Genomic DNA, 22,974 nt, shown 5'->3' with positions numbered 1-22,974 from the left:
GTAACCTATTAGTTAATGCTACCCATCTTATCTCTATAATATTTTATCCCTCCTTCCATGTTCACATTCACTATTGCAGTCAAGCTTTTCACAATAGCACACCCAAATAACTACAACGTACCCCCCTGGTATTTTCTATGTGCACAGTTTTTCTTACTTTAACACACAAAGGTATCAGAAAAATGGCCTTCAAATAATGTGAATCATGTTATTCTAGGGTGTGGCATATACTCTAATCAAAATGTTAAGCCTGACTTCCTATTTACTCCTCCATTTGCCATTTCTTCAAGTCGTAAATAGTAAGAAACCATAACAGTAACTCAAATTTCAGTTGCTTTAAAAAGTGATTTTCAGATATATCTCTTGTGCAATGTCTTCTTTTGCCAAGAACATGCATCATATACAAATATTTGTCTCTCCAGAATTTCACACAATTCTCTTTAGTGAATAATCCCATAAAAGTCTCAAAGAAAAAAAAATAGACTGAATACTACATTTCCAGTTACTGATAATGGCAATGAAAATGGTCAGGTGAACACTCTCAGAGTTAAAAACTAAAAACCTGTAAAATAGCAGAAAACAACTATCTGAAATCACTAGAAGTCAATCAAATGTCAGCAGAAACCAGAAAAGTTTACCCCCCAGTGAAGTACAGTGGATGAGAATGACAGGCCCTGACCTCTGCAGCCCCAACAGCAGAAAGCCATAGTATGAACTTGATGGCTGGCCAACTACCTGGAAATTTGAGGGAAAATATCCCTGCAGTAAAAAAGCCACTGAAGAAGTGAGACCTAAAAAGTCAGTATAAGCTCTGCCCCCAAATCTCAGCTAGCCATGGAGTTACGAGGAGGAGACATAAGAGGGCTCAGAAAAAAAAAAAAAAAAGCACCAAGAGTTGAAAGGACTGAATAGAGATATTAGCTGCTATATTTCATGGGAAAAAAGAATGAGTAGTTTGAATACATACAAGTTTACTCCTTGCCAGAGTAGTAGTAACAAAAAAAAATCTCAAGTCACTACAATGTATTAATCATAATGTACAGTTTTCAATAAAAAAATCATCAGATATGCAAAGAAACAGGAAAATGTGACCCATACTCAGGGAAAAAAGACAGGCTAAAGAAACTGGACTCCAAATAGGACCAGATGTTGAATGAAGCAGACAAACATCAAGCAGCTATTATAAATATTTTTAAAGAATTAAAAATGCATCAATAAGTTAAAGGGAAATACAGTCTTAATGAAATGCAAAGGTAAGGAATCCCAAAAGAAAAAAATAAACTATAAAAAGAATCAAATGAAAATTCTAAGGCTGTATGTGTAATTGGAATCTGAAGAGGGAAGACAGCAGAAAAAATATTGAAGAAATGACAGTCAAAAAATAAAGAAATCACAGTATAGGTGCTTTTTTAAAAAAGGTTAAAACCATCCATTATAAGAGCTCTTTCTACACAAGGCAAGTAAACCAAAAATCTATATTTAAATTTCAATTTCTCTAATTAAACATCCAAAGAGAGAAGATGGCATCAAATATAATTTAAATCCTACAACAAAACTGAAATAAGATTATAAAATGGTTCAGATTTTTAAAAAAAATATAAACTTTCTGAATTCCACTTTTGATAAAATTCACCTAAACCAAACAATGATTATTCTTTCAAGGGTAGGATTCTACTGACTGGGAAAGTGCATAAGAAAGCTTTCCTGAGTGCTGGAAATCATCTATGTCTTGAACTTAATTGATGTTTTCTGTAGATGTAGACAAAAGTAAAAATTTATTCAACTGAACCTTTAAGTCAACCTTTATGCACATCACTGTATCTGTTATCCTTCTATTACAGAAGGAAAGAAAGAGAGAGAAGAAGAGAGGGAATGAAGGATGTGAGGGAGGAACTAACTTACCTGAAACCTGATCATCTGTTAAGCCAAACGCTGACATGACATTTTTATTGATTTCATCTTGGTTTTTTAAAGGATCAAAAGCTGACATACTCGCTGCCATAACCTGAGTAGACTGTTTTCCAGAAGAATCAGAAGCAGCAGGCTTTTCATCCCTACCATCCACAGTATCTGTGAGAGGAATAAACAAAAACTTGTTTAATTTTATCTATATTCAGTAAGGCTTAAAAAATACAGAAGAATACATACAGTCTGAAATGTTAAGAGTAAATATCTCTGAATATAGGATCATAGATAATTTTACTTTCCTTTTTATACCTTTATTTTTTAAATCAGAAGGAAGGATCAAAAATTTAAAAAAAACAGCTTTTTCCAAAAAATTTTATCTACCTCTTTCCCTAAGAATTACTAGATGAGAAAAAAAATTATGAGCTCCTTAACAGAGAAAAATATTTTGCCCCTTTTTTTGGAGCCCCATGACCCATATATACATATGTATATATACACACACGTATATATATATACACATGTATACATATATGTGTGTGTTTGTGTGTGTGTGTGTATATATGTGTGTGTATATATATATATATACACACGTATATATGTATATATATGTATCTCCTACTATCAGATACATACTGGGTACTAATACATCATTTTGTGAAAGGATAAAGCAGCTTCATTGAAGTTATGATATCAACTTTTATGTTTTATTTCTACTTGTCTATTTGTTCATTATTAATTGCATGGAAATCTCAAGCCCACCAATATATTAAACACATCCTTTTAATTTGCTATGTCTCCCTTAAAATACTTTATAGCAAAATGATGTCTGAGATTTGCTCAAAATAACAGGTGGAAATGTATGGGAGGAGAGATGGCATGGTACTGATGAGTTGGTGACTGTTGAGGTTGGAGGTGGTTCATGAGATTCATTAAAGTATTTCTACTTTTGTCTGTTTTTCCATACTTTAATAGAAAAATAAAATTTTAAACATGAGCATAGTAAGTTTAAGTATCTTCTAAGTATACTAAGGTATTCAATAGGCATTGGTACCACTACCGCGTGAAAGAAAAGGGGTTCAAGAACAACCCACATCTTATAAATAGGTACCTGAGCTGCTGACAGCTCAGAGCCTGGAGCCTGCTTCAGATTCTGTGTCGCCCTCTCTGCCCTCCCCAACTCGCTCGCGCTCGCTCTCTCTCTCAAAAATAAACATTAAAATTTTTTTTTAAAAACTAAGGAAACAAAAAGAATATTGCTAACCATTTATTCAATTATGTTTTTTTTGTCACCAAACAAGTAACTGAGTATCAGTTATTAGATCATCTCTGTGATTAAGACTCCTTTAAAATAAGTCTACAGTTATCCACCTTCCTCACCCATTTTCCTCCTCTAATTCCAAGGCTACACCCCAAGAGGACATCAGACCAAGCTTATAAATTATCCCCTCTCACACTACTACAGAGTCCACTACCTGTTCAACTTTCCACTTCCTGCAAACTAAGTCCATTAGGAAACACAATACTGTATGTCCACTAGCCTACTAGTTGCTTTGCCTGGTGCTACAGCTAAGTCAACAGGTCAATCCAGTATCCAGGGTAGCCTACACATCACGTTCCTCATAGGGGAAAGAAAGTGTCCAAGAACCACTGTGGAGGTAGACCACTGAAGAACATAGATAGCCACATGTTTCTGGGTGAGGGTAAGCCACACTGTTCTAAAGACTACTGACAGCTGACTGGCAGCACTGTTTGTGGACTAGACTTTCAGTTTCTGATGTAGGGGTTTTTTTGGCTTATTTATGCTATTTCCTTGAAAAGACTATTAAGTCAGGATATGTTCTGAGAGCTTAGAAGGCAAGTAAGTGGTCAAGAGGTAAGTGATCTTATTATTGAGGAAACAATAAATTACAAAAATAAATTTTTTCAATAAAATAATTATAATAAACAATTACAATAAGATAAAATTTTAAACATGAGCATGGTAAGTTTAAGTATCTTCTAAGTATACCAAGGTATTCAATAGGCACTGGTACCACTACAACCATCCGTAAAAAATAAAGCACAGGATGTATTATTAAACTCATTAGACAACTCAGATAGGACACCATGACAAGATGGGAGGCCACACAAAGGAACAATATGTGATATAATTTCTAAGATTCAGAGAACCAGTTTCAACATCTTTTCCATGAACATAGGTATGAAGTTAATAATAAACATATGAATATATGAAAATAAAGAATAAAGAGAAGTAGTAAATTTAGTGGCAAGAAACATGTGAGAACTGAAAGGTTGTTTCACCAAATCTAAAAGCTTATAATTCTATCCCCTAGAGGAGAACATAGGCTACTATAGGTAATTTCTTCACAGTACTGGCTATACTTGTTGAATTTTGATCTAAGTTTCATAATATTCTACAGATGCTTAAATCCCCTGAAATTATATGCAAATGTTTTTGTGTCAGCATCTATGAATTCTTCTGAGAAAATCGTCAAAAGTTTTCTTCAGATTCTTGACCTAAAAATGGAGCTTATGTTTGGAGAGATAGGGTTCAGAAAAGACCATTTGCACTGACTTGAAATATAGTAAGATTCATCACATAAAGGCCAGGAAGATCTTACTATATTTCAGCACATCTCCCATATGTTCTGAAATACAGAGAGAGAACTAGAAATTACTAATCACCAGATATTTATTGAGAATCTACCACTAATACAATTCCATACAGCGAAAGAGAGGAAGAGAAATTATACAAAAAGACAGCTTTATTTACACTGTAACTACTAAATTAAAAGAAAGCAAAACTCCAAAATCTAAATGGAACAGAAAAATACAATCTCTTAGAATCTAATGGCTGCAAAGGATTATACAATGCCACTTTCGCACAAAAACATCTTTTATTAAGGCCCTTATACACAGTCATCCAGACTCTATAACAAATTACTCTATCATAATATAGATGGTTTTAAGCGTGTAATTTGTATGCAAACACAAAAATCGTAAAAAACAAAACAAAACAAAACAAAACCTAAGTTTGCTTTTTAAGTTCAACATCTAAGAATCTTAAAGGCTGAGGAAAGCAGTTTTTTAAAATCTACTTTCAAGCCATAATACATAAATTTCAGTCTACATTTTTAAATATATTTGGCCCCAAAATGTCAGTTCCAAATTTGTCAATAAATATTACTTCATCTTAATATAAACAGTACATGTCATCTGAAAAATGGAAAAAATAAGTTTTTCTTTGCATGATTACTAAAAATTGTGTTTAAGATAAACTTTACAATACACCTCTTGAATGTAGTAATCTTATTTTTTATTTGAAACTACTTCATATACCACATAAAACTCATGAAATGACTGCAATTCCTCGGGTGCATTATCACAATGAAAAGGATTCAAAAGAGTCAAAGGGATCTGAAAACTGACCTATTCATACACCCAGGGGTTTAAGACTAGTTGCAAAGAATCAACCAGAGAGTACTTTAAAAATGGGATTCCCAGGTCCTACTCTCTAGTAGGTCTACAACGAGATCCAGGAATTGGTAAAATACCTCTCCTGGTAATCCTAAAGAACAGCAGGTTTGAATACTAGCAGAGAGGCAGGAATAAGAAAGGGTAACAATGAAGGTGCCAACTTAAAAAAAAAAAAAAAAACTGCAAAAAGGTATGAGCACATAGTATAACACTAAGTGAAAAAAGTTCAAAAACAAATAACCATATGATTTCACTCATGTGGAATTTAAGAAACAAACGAGCAAAGGAAAAAGAGAGAGAGACAAAAACAAGAAACAGACTCTTAACTATAGAAGACAAACCGATGGTTACCAGAGGAGAGTTGGGTGGTGGGAGGATGGATAAAATGGGTGATGGGAATTAAGGATGTCATGATGAGCACCTGGTGACGTATGGAATCGCTGAATCACTATATTCTACACCTGAAACTGATATAATGCTGTATACTGAAATTAAAATAATAAATTTTATAAATATGTAAGAATAAAGCAGAATAAAATGGATTCACAGTATACCATTTTCAGGAATATTGGTGGAAGGTCCTGGTTCTCCAGGTGGTTCCAAGCTATCCAACAAACGATTCACTTTATTTCGCAGTTCTATCAGCTCTCGACGGAGATACTTCACTTGACTTGATTCTAGGGGTCTTGGTTGGCCATTAACTGGAATAAAAGCATTCAGTTGCTCAAAATTAGGCAACATTCTTTAAAAATCAACACAACAATAGCAATAAGGAAAGATAAATGGATTTTTTGAAAAAGTGAAAATCAAACGACACCTAATGATGACATTTAAATGAAAACTCTTTTTAAGGAAAGGATTCTTTATTACTAAAAATTCGCTTTTTGGAAAAAAAATATTCATCAGTCTTTGTGGATGCCACATCTATGGCCTATGATATTAGCTTAAAAAAAGTTTTATTAGGAAAAAAATATAGTAAACTAAAGCTTTAATATATTTTTAAGAGAAATGATGTACCTTCAAAAGCTCATTTTTACCACACACTGTTCTTTTTTAAGTTATTTATTTTTGAGACAGAGAAAGAGTGCATGAGCAAGTGCCAGCGTGGGAGGAGCAGAGAGGAAGGGAGAGAGAGAATCCCAAGTAGGCTCTGCACTGTCAGCACAGGGCCTGACTCGGGGCTTGAACTCAAAAACCATGAGATCATGACTTGAGCTGAAATCAAGAATCAGATGCTTAACCGACTAAGCCATGCAGGCCCCCACCCCACACTATTTTATATTCTTAAAGTAATACAATCAACACATTATTCTAAATATATATGTTAAAAGGTGCAACATGACTGACAGTTCTATTATCCCTCTTGCCTACTTTTTGATCTAAAAAAAGAAAAAATAGCCGCCTAAAATGACTGACCTAAAAAGTAACCTATTAAAAAAAATGCAGAATTCATGAATCCAAATCACCACTGTCCTTCAAAGTGGTTACTTCCAAAAGCAGTATAAAAGCCACAAAAAGACAAAGATTATTTAATAATCATTGGGTCTTTTTTTAAATGAAGGCAACGCTACCTCATTTAACCATTCTGTCCAAATGACTTCCAACTGACTTAAAAGTAAAGAAAAAATATGAGAAATCCTTCATCCAGCAACAAAGATTGCCACCACTAAAGGTTACTTTAAAAACAAAAACAAAAAAAAAAAAAGAAAAGTAACAACAAGGTTCTGAATGCACACTTCAAGACAGGAGTTCAAAAATTAAATTAAAATGCTTTATGCACTGCCAGTACACATATATACAAATTACTAAGGTAACAAATTAAAAAAGGAAATCCATTTAAATAAAGGTGCAGGGATTCTTTGTTAACTGAATTGCAAATATCAAACCAGCAATAGAAGTTTTTTGAAAACAACTCACCAATATTTTACATACCGTCCATATATCTACAAGGAAGTTCAATACAATCTCCTACCTACATGAATTAATTATTGACTTTTTAGGGTATTACTAGGTTTTCTTTGATACCTAAAAAGGAGAAAAGCAGCTCCTGACAACCAGGAACTGGCCTAGTCTTGTAAGACAGACCTTAGTGCTGCCAGAAGCTGGCCTGGCACTCACAAGTAAGCCGTGGTGTTCTCTTGCTGAACATGAACAATCTCAAAGAACATCAACCATTAGAAAAGATCACTCTGTGACTGTGATAGATGGAAGATGAAAACAGCACCACTGCATAATCATGTGAGAACTCAGACAAAACAAGAACAATAACCAAACCACAAAAATGACCAACATCCCTAGCTAAAATGAGTGATGGCTGCTGTTCCACTAATTGAAGCTTTAGCCACAACTCCTCCCACCTTCTGCATAAAATTTAGTTACATACCCAATCACAGGACCATCTCCACCTACTAACGGCATCCAATCTATAGCAAGTCCCACTTCCTTGAACCTTATCCAAAATCCTCTACCATACACCTAAGCCCTATGAAAAATCCTTTCCAATACTTTTACTGAGACACCCATTGTTCTTCCACGGTATTCACTCTTCCTCACTGCAATGTATTTGTAGTATGCCCCTTTTCATTCCTACCATTGTTTGTGCCTTTTTTCTTAATTAATCTTACAGAAGTTTGCAAATTTGTTATCTCGTCAGAATTGTTGATCCTATCAATTCCCTGACTTCTAGTCCACTTCTGCTCTTTATTAATTTTTCCTTATAAGTTATTTCGGCTTACTTTGTCCTTCTTGTATAGAAGGCTACCAAATATCCCCTCAAGTTTTACTTTAGCATACTCTAAAAACTTTGTTATATAGAAGTCATAGCTAATAATTTCTAATTCCCATTATAATTTCTTTTTTATATTAAAGCATATTTTTATCCTCAAAAACCAAAAGATAACACAGACTGACTCCCATAGTGTATGTTATCTTTTTTGTCCAGTGGTTTCTAAATGAAGCCAGAGAATGTGACCTCCAGGGTATCTCTTCTCTAGAACTTATTGAAATTTGTTGGAAAAACCACTATGTGGTTAATTTTTATATAAATAGCCGTATGTGCTCAAAACAATCATACCCCTTCTTAATTGCTAGATGCATAAGACCAAGCCTGTATTTGATCTGTTCCAATTTTCTCTATCCCTACTAACAATTCTGAGCCTGCTTGATTTACCAGTTTCCCAGAGAAGAGTAATAAAAGCTCTCCCATGATTGTGAATTTATTTTTCCTTAGGGAACATCTATGGCTATGACGTACAAGTGTTCAGAATTATTATATACTCCCAGTGAATTATGCTTTTTATCACTATGAAGTGACTATTACTAGGGAATTTTTTAGTCCATTCTGTTAGTATTCCTAACTAGGTTTGAGTTTGTCTAGTATAATATTAGCCCTTTACTTTCAAACTTTGCATCATAATATTTCAGTATGTCTCTTATAATAAGCATGTAATTAGATCTGGTTTAACTCCAATAAGAGTCTTTTAACATGTACATTTAGTCCATTTGTGTGCATTGTAGTTAGTATTTTATACTATATATTTATCAAGCTTTCTCTCTGCTTCTCTTCCTCATCGTCTAGTGAACCAAGTAGGTACTCTGTTTCCTTCTTTACCCTCAGTCGGTTAAGCGTCCAACTTTAGCTCAGGTCATGATCTCAGTTCGTGAGGTTGAGCCCTGGGTTGGGCTCTATGCTGACAGCTCAGAGCCTGGAGCCTGCTTCAGATTCTGTGTCTCCCCCTCTCTCTGTCTCTTCCCTGCTCGCACTCTCTCTCAAAAAAATGAATGAATGTTAAAAAAAATTTAATATTTTAATTCCTGGACACCTGGGTGGCTCAGCTGGTTAAGCATCCGAACTTGGCTCAGGTTATGATCCCACGGTTCTTGGGTTCAAGGCCTGTGTCCAGCTCTGCATTGACCACATGGAGCCTGCTTCAGATTATCTCTCTCCCTCTCTCTCTCCGCCTGTCCCTGACTCACACTTTCTCTCTCAAAATAAAGACATAAACTTTAAAAAAATGTAATTCCTATCATCCTTTCCTGTCTTACATACAATTAATGATCAGGACTTTTGTCCCATCTTTTTATATTTCTAAAACTATTGTTGTTGTTTTTTATTATCAGTGCTCATTTAAATTTACATGTTGACCAGTTTATTTGCTCACAATTTCTTGCAGGTTTCACCATTCTTCTGGACTCAATTTCCTTTTTGCTAAAGAACTCTTTTATTCTTTTAACAGGGTCCATGAGTGGTAAATCCTCAGTCTTTTTATTTTTGATGTTTTTTTCTCCCTTTATTCCTTAAGTGTAGCACACTATAGAAAGCTACTTTTCCAGATTTTTTTTCTGAACAGTTGGAAGATGCTATTCTACTGTCTCTGGCTTCCATTATTACTATGAAGAAGTCTACCAAAAGTCTAATTGCTTGCTAGATGATGTCTTATTCTTTCAGGCTACTTGTAAGATTATCTTTTTGCCTTACATATTTTCCAGTTTTGTGACAATATGTCCAGGAGAGTTTTGTTTTTACTTACCCTGCTCAGGACTACTTTTCCTCCTGAATCCGAGTTTATATCTTTTATATTATTCTGAAAATTTCTTTAGCCATTACCTCCTCAAATATTTCCACTCCCCCATTATATCTCCTTCTTTAAAGTCTTAATGGAAATAGGCTGGACTTTCTTATTCTTAAATTCTATCTTATATTCTTCATCTCTGTTTTGGTGCTTTATTCCGTAATTTCTTTAGACTACCTTCTAGTTCAATAATTCTCTCTTCCACTGTGACTGATCTATTTTACCTCTCCTCTTTGTATTTAATTTGAATGATTATCCTTTTCATTTCCAAAAGTTATCTTGATTTGTTTTTAAAATCTGTTTATCCTTTTTTCATAGTGCCTTGTTCTTACATTCTTATTTCTTTTACATCTAATAATTTTTAATATTATTTTATAGATGACCACTTCTATTAACTGCAAGTTCTTGGAAGTCTAACTGCACTATTAGAGGTGGCCATTGTTTCTGGCCTACATGGATTGTTTCACATGTCTTACAGTTCTAAACTCTAAGTTCATCAACAGGATTTTGTCTAGAAGCAGCCCATGACCTGGATTGAGAACTTACTCTAAGAGATTTCTGCCTTTACTTCTTACCATTTTTTATGGTAGTATCTGTGCCTGTGAGTTCCCCATCTTTGAAGACAGTTTAAATTTAAATCCAACCCACCTAGCAACCATGGTTAGAAATCCTCAAGGGAGCCTTTACAAACCCAACAGCTTCAGGGTATGAGAGTTTCCTGTATCAATTCCTTGATTTTTCCTGTACCAACAGAGAGGTATTTTTCTTTTACAATATTCTTTTTTAGGGGTGCCTGGATGGCTCAGTCAGTTAAGCATTCAACTCTTGATTTCAGCTCACGTCATGATCACCGGGTTCATGAGTTCAAACCCCATGTCAGGCTCTGTGCTGATAGTGCAGAGCCTGCTTGGGATTCTCTCTCTCCCTCCCCCTCCCCCCACCACGTGTGCATGCATGCTCTCTCAAAATAAGTAAAACTTAAAAAAAAAATTCTTTTTTAGAACACCCCACTGAGGGTCTAGGACCCAAGGCCTCTACTATGTAGACACCAAATGACTAGTCTTTAGACTATGCAGAATAAAACCTTGACTATTAACACCAAAAGCACACCAAGTCTCACCCTTTGGTACTACTGGTCCCAGTTTTTAATTTCATCTGTCTTTTGGTCTCTGGACATTTCTCTTACTCTCCTGAGCAACTTCAAGTATATATTTCAAAAAACACATTTATAATAGTTAATCTAAAATGTCCTCAGTGTTTCTGGAAGGAAGATTTTCAGTTTATTGAACCTTCCTGATAGCTGGCTGCTAGTGGTTAAGTATTTTAGATTCAATACTGTGCAATCATACCTTTTATTTAAAAATTTCTTAAACAGCTTTTATTTGTTATTAGCATTTTAAAATCTAACTAACATTCACCCTTCCTACATGGAGATGAAATAGATACAAATTAAACCAACTGGCCCACATCAGGTTTCATGAACCAAAAGGTTCAGTGTCACATAACTTATTAAAAAATGCTAAACAAAACATCTAGAAAAAAAGGCCCAGATTTTATTTTTCACATAAGCATGCTACCACTTAAACTCTGTAATCTTTTCTATCTTATCTTTTAAGAGTTCTACATCACAAATATGTTACTGTCTACAAGAATACAAAATCTAAAAGATTAAAATTAGTCTTGTATTTGCTTTTTTTTTAATCAAAACTACTTCTAATTTAATCTTTAAGTACTCCTTAAAAAATAATGTCTACAGTCTTAGGCCTATATGTTAAGCTCTGAGAATAAGTAAAAACATGTTACATTTATGGAAAATAATTCTATATTCTCAGAGTACTAAGAACTTAATATAATGAATAAATTTAATAAATTTAAAACTTAATAAAGGTAGTTTCAATACTGCAATTACTTTCAATCCTGGAAATACTTCTATAAGTGGCACCCATTACTATGTAGGATACTGAGCAGATGGAGATTTTAAATGTAACTACTTTCTATTAATCTTCGGGAAAGAAAAAAAAGAATATAGGCAGGCCTAATAATTCGAAAATTCAGATACGGCTGAAAAAGTTATCGCTTAATTCTGAGTCTTTAAAAAGAAAAGCTAAAAAGTCTTCAACAAAAACACAATGGATAAAATAGTAAATTTATTAGAAGATTTACCACTTACCAAATAACGTCAGTTTCAGTATTCTACTACACTGAATTGCAAAAGAAAGGTCAGAACTATCAAAAATTGTTATAAGGTCTCCATCTGGAATTTAAACAAACAGAAGTGAGTTTCAGATTTGTATCAGTAATAAACTAGGATATACATTAAATTAAAATTGAAAATGTAGGTAACAGAGCATAATTAGAATGTCCCATAAAAACCTTAAACATTAAAGGATCTAGGAAAGATGTATCTGTTCAAAAGAATATCAATTTTGCTTATTACTTTTATAACAAGGCTATTTATCACATCCTCATTAAGAAGAGCCAAAACATAGCTAAGATTAACATATGACGATCCTTTATAAGTCACCAGAGCATTCATGGTAGCAATATAACAAATTATTGGTTTAGACTGAAATCTTTCCATTCCAAAAAATTTAAATATATTTATCAAATGTTAAAGAAATAAAGATTCTCAGTGTTCAAAATGTAATTCTAAGTATAGTAAAACACCACTGACACAAATGTAGAGGAAGCTATTATAGCAGTAACTAAAAGGGTCACTGACCATTTTGATACTAAGATGAAAACTATCAACTCTCCTTAGAAAAAATACTCATATACACAAGATTCTATAATCTCCGAGATCTCAAAGTTAAAGAATATTATAATCGGCCTATCAGCTGCTTGTTTCAAAAGCTTTCAAAGGGCTCAGGGAAAATGTTCTCTGGAGAGAAAAAGAACAGAAAAGCACCCAGAGGCAAGGAGCTGGGTCAGGAGCCTCTGCTGGCTATCTTCACAGACACAGCTGGGTTGGGGAAGGGGAGTAAGGATGGTAGTTCTGTCCTGGGGAGGCTGCTCCAAGGATGTTCTGCTACACCAAAACACTGACTAGACAGATTTAGTTTGAACAAAGCTGGCAACAAAAGCCATAACTAAAGATTTTATCACTATTCTTAGATCTTTATAAGATCTAAGATCTTATAACCAGACCCACTTCTTATAACATATCTAATGTTCAGACTTCAGAGATTTTACTCATAAATATATTTTTAATAAAGTATATATATATAAACAGAAAACCTTCTGTAACTGCCTTTTTTATTTTCTGAATTTCACAACAGAAATATATGATGGCAAGAACTTTACCTAAGCCAGTCCTCCACCCTAATTAATACCTAACAGTCTATACAATTACCACAAGTAACACAAATCTGTACAATTCAAAACACTTAGAAACTGTGAAAAACAAATCTAATGTGGTAACTAGATGTGGAGGACAAAATTTCAACACTGAAGATACCCTTAAGTTAGGGGTCCATAAAGTGAGACCAATGGTCAAAAATCCGTTTATAGGACTATGAACCAAGAATGGCTTTTACTTTTTTTTTTAAAGGTTTTCAAAAAAAAGGGTAGATGAAATAGAGACTTAATATGACCCACAGTGCTAAAATATTATCTGATCTTTTAGAGAAAAGTTTACCAATCCTTGCCCTAAACAAAAATAAGGGATTTAAGAGCAAGCCAGATAAATAGTGAGGTCAGCTTAAAATATACAAGTTTGAGGCAAGAGCATAGCATCTCAGATAAAATGAAAGCTGTTAAAAATTTGAGTTCTAAAGTGAAGAAAAAGAACAAATTGATCAAATTAAGGCACACACTTGGAAGTCAAAAAGGTTAAAGTCAACATATTAGAAGTAGATGAGATTGTATTAGGAAAGAGAATGAGAAGCAATTGCTCTCTTTTACCATCCAGGTGACTCTCAAAATTAGTTTTGGGTACCATTAGACCATACTTTGTAAAAAAAAAAAAAAAAAAAAAAAAAAAAATTACACCTGTAGCTAAATGGCCAGCTAGCTGATTGATCATCAGTGATTTATATTTTTATATTTCCCTTCCATAGTATAGGTTGTTGGAAAGTGGGCCAACCAGGGACATACTCCAAGCCACTGACAGTTCAGCAGAGCCATGTGATGGGGTCTGGCCAGCTTGATGTGAACAGAAATGATAAACACTACCTCAAGGCCCAGGGAGTACAATCCCTCACGTAATCCTCTACACTCTGTCTTCGTCTATCTGCCTGCTAGATGTTAATGCTCAAGGTGAGCTTATAAGCCATGTGTTGAACATAACACAGCTTCTGTCAACCTGGGCCTTTGAATGATCTCTTGAGTGTTAAACCACTGAAATTTTAAGATTTCTATTATTAACAGCAGGCATTACTTTAAGCCAGCACACCGAAAGACAGGGAAACGGCTGTTAGTGATAAGAAAACTGGGACGGTAGTGTCAGAGATGTTAGGGGATAAGAGTTATTTTTAAAAGGATGGTATGGGGGTAGCAATGCCAAGTATAAAGATCAAGGTGAAACAGACTGGAAATAAATTCAGCAGAAAGAAACTGGTAACCACCTAAAGTACAATTTCAGTAGAGATGTTTACAAAGAAGAAGGTTTAAAGAAGATGAAATAAAGACAGTCTATGATTTTAATTCCACTGTGTGTCTGATGCAACATCTGACATATAAAACCCATTGCCATAAAAACAGTTTTGTGGTCAAATGAGTCTAGGGACACTGAATACTATAAACAGACAATGTGTATCAGCATTATTACATGTTCTAAAAATTCCTGCAGTAAAGAAACACATTTCTGTTTCAACCAGCTTTCTCACACTTAGTTGACCATGAAAACATTTTTCATCCAATACCTACTGATACCTCTTTCACTTTGAGAAATATGAGTGAAAGTTGGTTTTAAAAGCAAAAAGGAAGCCAAAATTGCATGAGCAGAAAAGAAAAAAAATGCTTGTAAAAATATTTGTGAAAGTGGGGCACCTGGGTGGCTAGGTGGGTTAAGCTGTCCTCTCTTGATTTCAGCTCAGGTCACAATCTCATGATTTGTGAGACTGAGCCCTGTGTTGGGCTCTGTGCTGATAGCATGGAGCCTGCTTGGGATATTCTCTCTCTCACCTCTCTCTTTCTCCCTTTGTCCTTCCCCCACTCGCAGAGGTACACACGCACACTCTCTCTCTAAATAAATAAATAAACTTTAAAAATATATATTCTGTGAAAGTGATTACTAAAAACCCCATTTTTAATAATAAATCACTTAGCTATTTTTAACTTATAAAAGAATTATAATCAGCTACATATATATCCCATTAAATAAAGTGGGTACTCAATTATGACAGAAGGGAAATTTATAATGAGCTGTTCAATAAAAGATAGGCAAAAGAACACATACAATACTTAGACTTTTAATGACTAACTTTAGAAACAATCTTACCTTCATCTTTATACTTTATTGTAACTTCATCATTACTCAGAAGTTTTCCTCTGAAAACTCGCTGCATCATTAGCACTAATTCATCATAAGTAATATCTTCATTATGAATGGGAATTCGTCGAATATCCTCCCCAAGTTGAGCTTTGATGATCAGCTTCCCACTTAGGTCCAACTGTCCATTCATGGTGGACTCCAGGATGTTGCGTATATACAACTCTAGGGAAAGACTGATAAAATGGTTTTGGTGATTAAACAGCTATAAAAACATTTCTTAAAAGTTGAAAAGCAGGGCGCCTGGGTGGCTCAGTCAGTTAAGCATCCGACTCTTGATTTCAGTTCAGGTCATGATCTCACAGTTCGTGAGATCCAGGCCAGTGTAGGGCTCTGTGCTGACAGTGCGGAGCCTGCTTGGGATTCTCTCTCCCTCTCTCTCTGCCCCTCCCCTGCTCATGCTCTCTCTCTCTGTGTCTCTCTCAATATAAATAAACTTTAAAGAAAAAAAAGTTGAAAAACTACTATTGGAATCTAAGAAATTCTGGTCTTCAAAAGAGATTTACTGTTCCAATGTTACCCCATTCATCATGTTAAAATGGAGATAACTTCAGTATATGCATAAGAAAACAAGTTTCATTGTTTTGGGCAATTATTATTTTACCCATATATCTAACCACCTATCTGCCATTACCATTTAGATTTCTAATTTAACATGTCGGAAAACAAACTCCTGATCCTCTCCCCAAAATCTGCTTTTCCTGTAGTCTTCTCCAACTCAGTTAGTGACAATTTCTTCTAGGTGTTCAAGATTTAAAAGAAAAAAAAAAATAAGTCCAAATAGCCAACAATCTAGTTGCTACTACCTTTAAAATATCTCTATATTCCAATCACTTCAGTAACTTTACCTCTACCAGCTTGATCTAAAGCTCTTGCCTGCATTACTGCACAAGACTCCTCTTGCCTGCATTACTGCATAAGACTCGTAAGCAGTCTGCCTTTTTACCTTTGTCCACTTTTAATCTATTCTCAAATTTAGAATTATCCTGTTGAATAAAATCTAATGTCACTCTGCTTAAAATCTTCCAATGGATTCACATCTCAGTTTTAATAAAAGCCAGAACTACAAGGTCATGATCTGGCCTCTGGCCCCTAGCCAAGTATTTAACCTCATTTCCTACTTCTCTCCCTGGTTACACTGCTGCACCCACACTTTAAGTTCTCCTTCTCAATTCAAGGCTTTGCACTTGCTGTTCCCTTTGTCATGAGCCCTTTTCAAAACTCACATGATTCAGATCTCTGATCAAATCTTCATTTCTCAGAGGTTTGCCCTGACCATCTAAGCTAAAATGGATCTTCTTTCACTTTCTTACCCTGCTTCAATTTTCTTCAAAGCACTTATCACTCCCAGACATTAAGAATTAATTTTGTATTGTCTTTTCCACTAGAACGTAAAGAAGTAAATGGTTTTGTTCATTGTATTCCTGAGCCCAGAACAATACTGGTCTAGCACATGGAAGTCATTCAATTGTGTTAAATGAAGAATACTGGCTTTCACTCTATATTAGCCTATAACTAAATGCTAACTCTAAAGAGAAAATCATGTGTGAACACTAGAGTATGAAATGTTTCTCTCTAAAATAAGAAAGACCTCACTAGTATTTTCTCTAATTTTCCTATCTGTTTTGGGAACTTAAGGAGAAAAGACAAATGAATGACATCCTCTGGTGCTTTCTAGTAAGAATGTCCACTATTGTCTCTTAATATTCTATACCTCACCCCTCCCCAAACCTGAGTGGCTGTGTATGTTTAAATTGCATTTTTTAAATTTTTAAAAAGTTTTTTTAATGTTTTTATTTATTTTTGAGAGAGAGTGCACACGTGTGCGAGCGAGGGAGGGGCAGAGAGAGGGAGACACAGAATCCGAAGCAGGCTCCAGGCTCCGGCCCACAAACCACGAGAGCCCAACGTGGGGCTCGAACCCACAAACTGCGAGATCATGACCTGGGCCGAAGTCGGCTGCTTAACCAATTAAGCCACCCCGGCGCCCCGTTTAAATTGCATATTTTAAGAAAGAAATAAGATAATGTTAGAGAACTAGCCACTAAATACTAATTTGCTACAAAATTTTCCCTTCCTGGGTTTTACTTTCATCTTAATTGTAGGTATTATTTCAGAGTGATTATTCTGTAACGACACTAATTCTAAACTCAAAATATACTATGAGGTCTCTAGTAATTTACATGGTTACTATAGAGTTCTAGAAAATACAGTTACAATTAAATAATGTGTTAATAGCTCTTCTTCTCAAGGTCTATCTCTTGTTTTCAAGACCAAAATGTTCTTAAATACATCTACAACTACTGAGCATTTCCCTAGCTTCAACTCCCCACCTCCTCCTGCACCCCCCCCCTGAAATGATCTTATTTAAAGTGCCCTACAAAAAAATAAAATAAAATAAAATAAAGTGCCCTACAATCTCTTACTGGCCACACTGTAGTTTCAACCTCATGTTTTACTACTGGCAGCTGTTTTTTCCTCTTAATTTGTTAACATCATACCGGCTTTTCATGCTTCTCTACAATCATTCTACAGTTTTCGTACCTCTCTACAATTATTTTTCTTGGTGTGAAAGCACCCCATCTACCCTCCAACACATCACCCCCTCAAATACCTGGAGAAAGTCTTCAGGAATCCTAAGTCATTTCATGAATATTACATATAAATGCCCTAATATTCTTTCATATAAACGTCCTATGTCCTTCCAACTATGCCTTAAATGAGTGTCTCTAGAACTCCTTGCCATATTCTGAACATTTTAATAATTTCTTTCTTTTTAAATTTAGAAATACTCTTTTTCCATGATGCAGTGACCCACAAATCACAGATGGCTTGGAAATAAACTTCCCAGTTACTTCAACAGATTTTTTAATTATGCCACTTAGTGAGGACCCAAAGTCAGCCCTTGAAGGCCTGTATCCTCAGATTATCCCTTTTTCAGCAGGATGTAAATTCAAACTCCCTTTAACCTAACACTAAATACCCTCCACAATTTGCCCTTCCCCTTGTTTCTTTCCACTCTTCCTTTTTTTATTTTTTGTACTTGTACTGTATTTTACAGCTATATTAATATTTTTAAATGGGGCATTAAATACTGAATCTAACACTTTAAGGCAGTTCAGAACAGAGTGGATTGTGTTCCTAAATCTGGATGCTAAGCTTGTCTTAATTTAAAATAAGAATAGTTTTCTTTATCTGACAATTCTCACAATGAACTTCTCATGAACACTGTGATTAACTGAAACCTCCATACAACCTCTTCACCTGTTAGCCAAAGCACTTTCTATAGTCAGGAAACATTTACTTAATACCTACTATGTGCCAAGCTCTGAAGTATAATTACTTCAACAAAATGGTAAAGATTCCACCTTGCTCACCTTACAGTCTGAAAGTAATAAAGAACTTCAGTAAATCAAGGTATGTTACTTCCTCCTACCCAGAGGATGCGTAAACCAGCAAGAACACAGTTAAGGACCAGGGTTTAGCTTCAGCAACACGTTATTATCTACTCTTACCAGCACCTAGAATAGTGCCGGACATATAGTAGGTATTTAAAGACTTGTTTTTGTTCTCTGAACAAAAGATGAATAAGAAATAATAAATTTCTGATAAGGGATTGGGAGAAGAAAGCTGAACTGTTAGGGTCGGTTCCTAAGTCGGACCTTCACACTGTACCTTCTTTGAAGTGATTTCCCGCAACAGACATACTCCTGATTAAGAGAAATTTCCAACATCGAATTAACTAATAGTATGTTTTTTTTATTGGGGGGGAGGATTATGCAGTATTCATTTCCAATGGATCTGAAAACTTTAGTCTCTTTTCCTTTTATCTGCCATGTTTGCCTGCAAATTCACTTATTCCTTGGTGTTTCCCATGCACTGTAAACTCCCTGTGGCCAGGAACCAAAGCTTCTTTCCTAAGGCCGTCCCCAGTTTGTGCAGCCATCTCCTCAAGCCACGTACACAATTATCACAAAACTAAGGACACTACAAAATTCTCCCTTTCAGGGGAAATCCCATCCCCAACATTTTCTTATGTAAAAGAATTCAGGTCCTCTTTCTCTCTAACTCCAGTCACTAGGCAGAGCCTAGTAATGAATGAACTACCAACTGCCAGGACTGCTAGTGAGATCCTTACAGTATTTTCTTCTCCCATCTTGTCCACACCCCACTCCCTCTGAGGTCCAGAAAGGGCACAGACACTAATTTACCAAGTCCTCCAACAGGAACACTGTTTTCAGCACTGAAGAATAAAGTGACATGCCCAAAGACACATAAAAAGCCTGCCTCGAACCAGAATTCAGGTTCAGTGGCCAAACCTCCAGCTCCTCTAATCCTATGAGTTGAGCCCGCTCAAATTCAGAGGGGCCTGCTTAGGCACCTCCACAGGGTAGCAATTTTCCTTAAGAAACTCTAAGCAAAAGCAACCCTTGGTTACTACAAAGAATCCAAGGAGCCACAAATCCTGCCTGGCCAGTAAGATGGTAAAGATTCCCACTACCAGCCCCGTGACCTTAGGCAAGTACCTCTCCAAACCTCACAAAATAGGCATAATAATATCTAAATTTAAAGGATCTCTAAATTTAAAGGATCCTTGTGATGATTAAATGATATTATGCATCTAAAATACTTACTACAGGGCATAGTAAAGTAAACTTAAAAGTTCGCTATCATCATCACTATAAAACCGGGTTGGGCCTCCAGACGGCGCTCGATTAAACCCTGACACAGCTAAGGAACAAGGTTCCTCTTAAGTGACCCCAATAAACTTACTCCCTTAGGCTCTATTCTTCACCCATCCAAGCCCCTCTGGGGGTTAGGTGCTCGACCACCCCAGGCCTCACAAGCCCCCTCCTCTCCTCTCCCTCGGGCAGTCCGACCCCTTGGAGCCAGGAGGAATCGAAGCAAGAGCACTTGCCGGCCCAAACAACCCCCAGAGACCCCCGAGGCCTGCCCCCCTGCCACGGTGGCCTGCGGGACTCCCATCCCCCCCTCCGGGCCCTCCCCTCCCCAGCGCGAGGGCCCTCCCGGGCCCCAGCCCCTTCCCACAGCCCCCCTCCGGCCCCACCCGCCGGGTACCCGCTGGTTCGAGCGAGGCCCTCCCAGCGCTTCCTCGTCTCCCCGCCCGCCTTGTCGATTGAGCGGCCGCGCCCCCGTCCCCAGCGGCCATACCGGCTTGCCGTGGCCGCCGCGGCTGCCTCTCCGCGGGTCTCCGATGACCGGACCCGTGCGAGGCCGCCGGCGCGTTCTGGGGCGTCGTGAGGAGGCTGCGGTCACGGCCCACTCCGGTGCCCTCCGCCGGCGCCGCCGCACCTCGCTCGCAGGCTCGCGCCGGCCGCGGCCAATCGCACAGACCCACCAAGCCTAGCGAGATCTCAGGCCCAGTACGTGGCAGGTGGGGGAAGAAGAGGGGCGGGAACAAGGGAAAAAAAAAAAAAAAAATCTGTCCTTTCGCTCCGCCTCACAGCAAGCAGGCAACCCAGAACGCATGCGCAGAGGCCGAGGCGCGGGGCGGGTAGTGCCCGAACCTGCGTGGGCCGAAGTCTCTGCTTTCTCACTGGATGACCGAGTGTGGTAACGTATGCTGACGGGTGCACGCATGCGCAAGGCGTGACCAGGCACTTCCGGTTTTCCCGGAAGCTTGAAACCCGTCCGTCGCCTGTTTGTGAGGCATGGTTTGCTGTTTTGGACTCTGATAGACTGTTGAAAGTGGGCATTTGTTCAAGTTTGGGTGGCTTTTGTTTTGTTTTGTTTTTAGTGATCATTGTACTTCTTCTAGTCATGTCTCGAAAAAACGAATCCTTTTCCCGCCTTCCACAAACTCATTCATTCTTATTGGGCACCTACGCACTGTGTTGGGAATGGGGATGAATCAGTTGGTGAGCAAGGGGTTTCTAATAGCGTTTACGAGACAGGACAAACCTGTGAGTGTGTAAAAGGTAAAGTCTGGAAAATTAAGGTCACAAAGGATTCCGGATGCCTTTTGGGAAGATAAGGCAGCGTGCACTATTTACTCTTTTCCTTCTCTCTTTATCTAAAACATTTGTTTTAAATACGCCTATTTTTGTAAGAAGTGCCCTGGCTCAGATTGAAGTCTACATTTTTCGGGGGGAGGTAGTAAAATCTAAGGGTAAGAGGTGCTATTTTAAAAGTTGCAAGTAGTTTTTGCCTCCTATGACAGAAACCAAGCAGAAAGCAAATCGAACTCACGTGGTCCCCAGTTGTTCGTCAGATGTTCTCCATGGACCTGGGGTAAAGTGAATTCAAGGTGAGAAATAAGTTCTTTTAGTACTATAGTGTGATCTTTTTGCAGTTAGAAGTCTGAAAAATTCCATTTGAAAATGAAATATATGACGTCACAGTGCTTTTTGCCTCTGAATTGTATTTTCCAATGCTGTGTGTATTGCTCTTTGAGCAATTGCTTGCAGAGATAGAGGAGAGGAATGTAGAAGAAATGAAAAAAGTTCCTGACTTTCTCCAAAGACTGATCTTCGTTACTTGTTATTTAGGACAATAGTACTCCATATTTGGGGAAATGCACAGCTGTCCAATAGTATTCTAATGTCTTTGAGATGGTTTGAGATTGGATAAAACTACACAAATATGAGCAGAGGTAAAATATTCCCTGAAGGAAGTGAATTATACCACAGTTTTCCTAAAAGGAGGTAGATCCTGGGGCAGGAAATAAGGAACTGAGCCTCGGCCTGGAATAAAGGGAAACAATTTCCTCTCTTTAGGCTCCCATGAAAGGCACACTCACTGGAGTCCTGCCATTGAAAAGTACATTGGTCCTTGTTACCCTGGGACCAGCTGGAAGCTAGAAGAGAGACACCCATAGGGTGGTCTGTTGGAGGGGCTGGAACATTTGCACTCTGAAAGCAGCTTGAGCTTCTCTATGTTGTAATTCCTTCATGTTTCATCCCCAAACAATTAGTGGAAGTCTTGTTTAATGTTAAAACCTGTTCCCAGCTACCACTATGGAAGTTAAGAGACGAGGTAGTGATGATTCCTCAGGTCAAAGCGGAAGTAGGACCTGCCCAAGGCAAGAAGTGAGAAGAGAGTAAAGCATCAGTTGGAAGCCAGATCAGAGATTCAAGTGACATGAGGCGAGAAGGATGTCTATGCAACATTAAAACATTTACCCAAGATTCTCCAGACATACACATTTTAAAATTTCTAATGAAGAACTTTATGAAAGATTTTGCCTCCTGCTATCTCAGATGCAGGCTTACAATGTGATTAAGCATGAAATCAAGGAGATTTGGGTTTATTTGTATTTTATAGAGCCGATATAGAGAAGCATACGAAATTATCATCTGTGTGTGTCAAATTGCTTAATAACCCAAACCATATCCTGTTCATTTTCTTGTTTCAGCTTAATAATAAATAGTCCACAAAAACTTCAGTGACCTTTCTTCCTGATCCTATATAACGATTACATTTTAAAAATTAAGAGCATAATGAACAGCTGGAACTTGTTACCTTACCCAAGGATTAGAAGATTACCAATAATGCCTCCCTATGTGC

The 22,974-nt window shown here is 36.9% G+C and overlaps 1 protein-coding gene across 4 annotated transcripts in view; it reads right to left on the bottom strand.

Annotated features, from left to right (window-relative positions):
• TFG (trafficking from ER to golgi regulator) overlaps positions 1–20,875 on the bottom strand; it is a 32,606-nt gene extending 11,731 nt beyond the window's left edge. For 2 of the 4 annotated variants that reach the window (XM_027077634.2, XM_027077635.2), the window contains exons 1-5: positions 20,620–20,875; positions 15,397–15,623; positions 12,127–12,210; positions 5,940–6,086; positions 1,903–2,070 (exon numbers count right to left, since the gene is read on the bottom strand). In XM_027077634.2, the coding sequence (XP_026933435.1) occupies positions 1,903–2,070; positions 5,940–6,086; positions 12,127–12,210; positions 15,397–15,580 (583 nt within the window). In that variant the 5' untranslated portion in view covers positions 15,581–15,623; positions 20,620–20,875. The remainder of the gene's footprint in view (positions 1–1,902; positions 2,071–5,939; positions 6,087–12,126; positions 12,211–15,396; positions 15,624–20,619) is intronic. The other 2 variants (XM_015065948.3, XM_015065950.3) reach the window with 1 other exon arrangement.
• Positions 20,876–22,974: the final 2,099 nt, after the last annotated feature.

This window comes from Acinonyx jubatus, chromosome C2, assembly GCF_027475565.1.
Source record: "Acinonyx jubatus isolate Ajub_Pintada_27869175 chromosome C2, VMU_Ajub_asm_v1.0, whole genome shotgun sequence".
NCBI classification, from domain to species: Eukaryota; Metazoa; Chordata; class Mammalia; order Carnivora; family Felidae; genus Acinonyx; species Acinonyx jubatus.
Note: the sequence above shows the minus strand (reverse complement) of the source record. Positions and strands in the feature narration are given on the sequence as shown.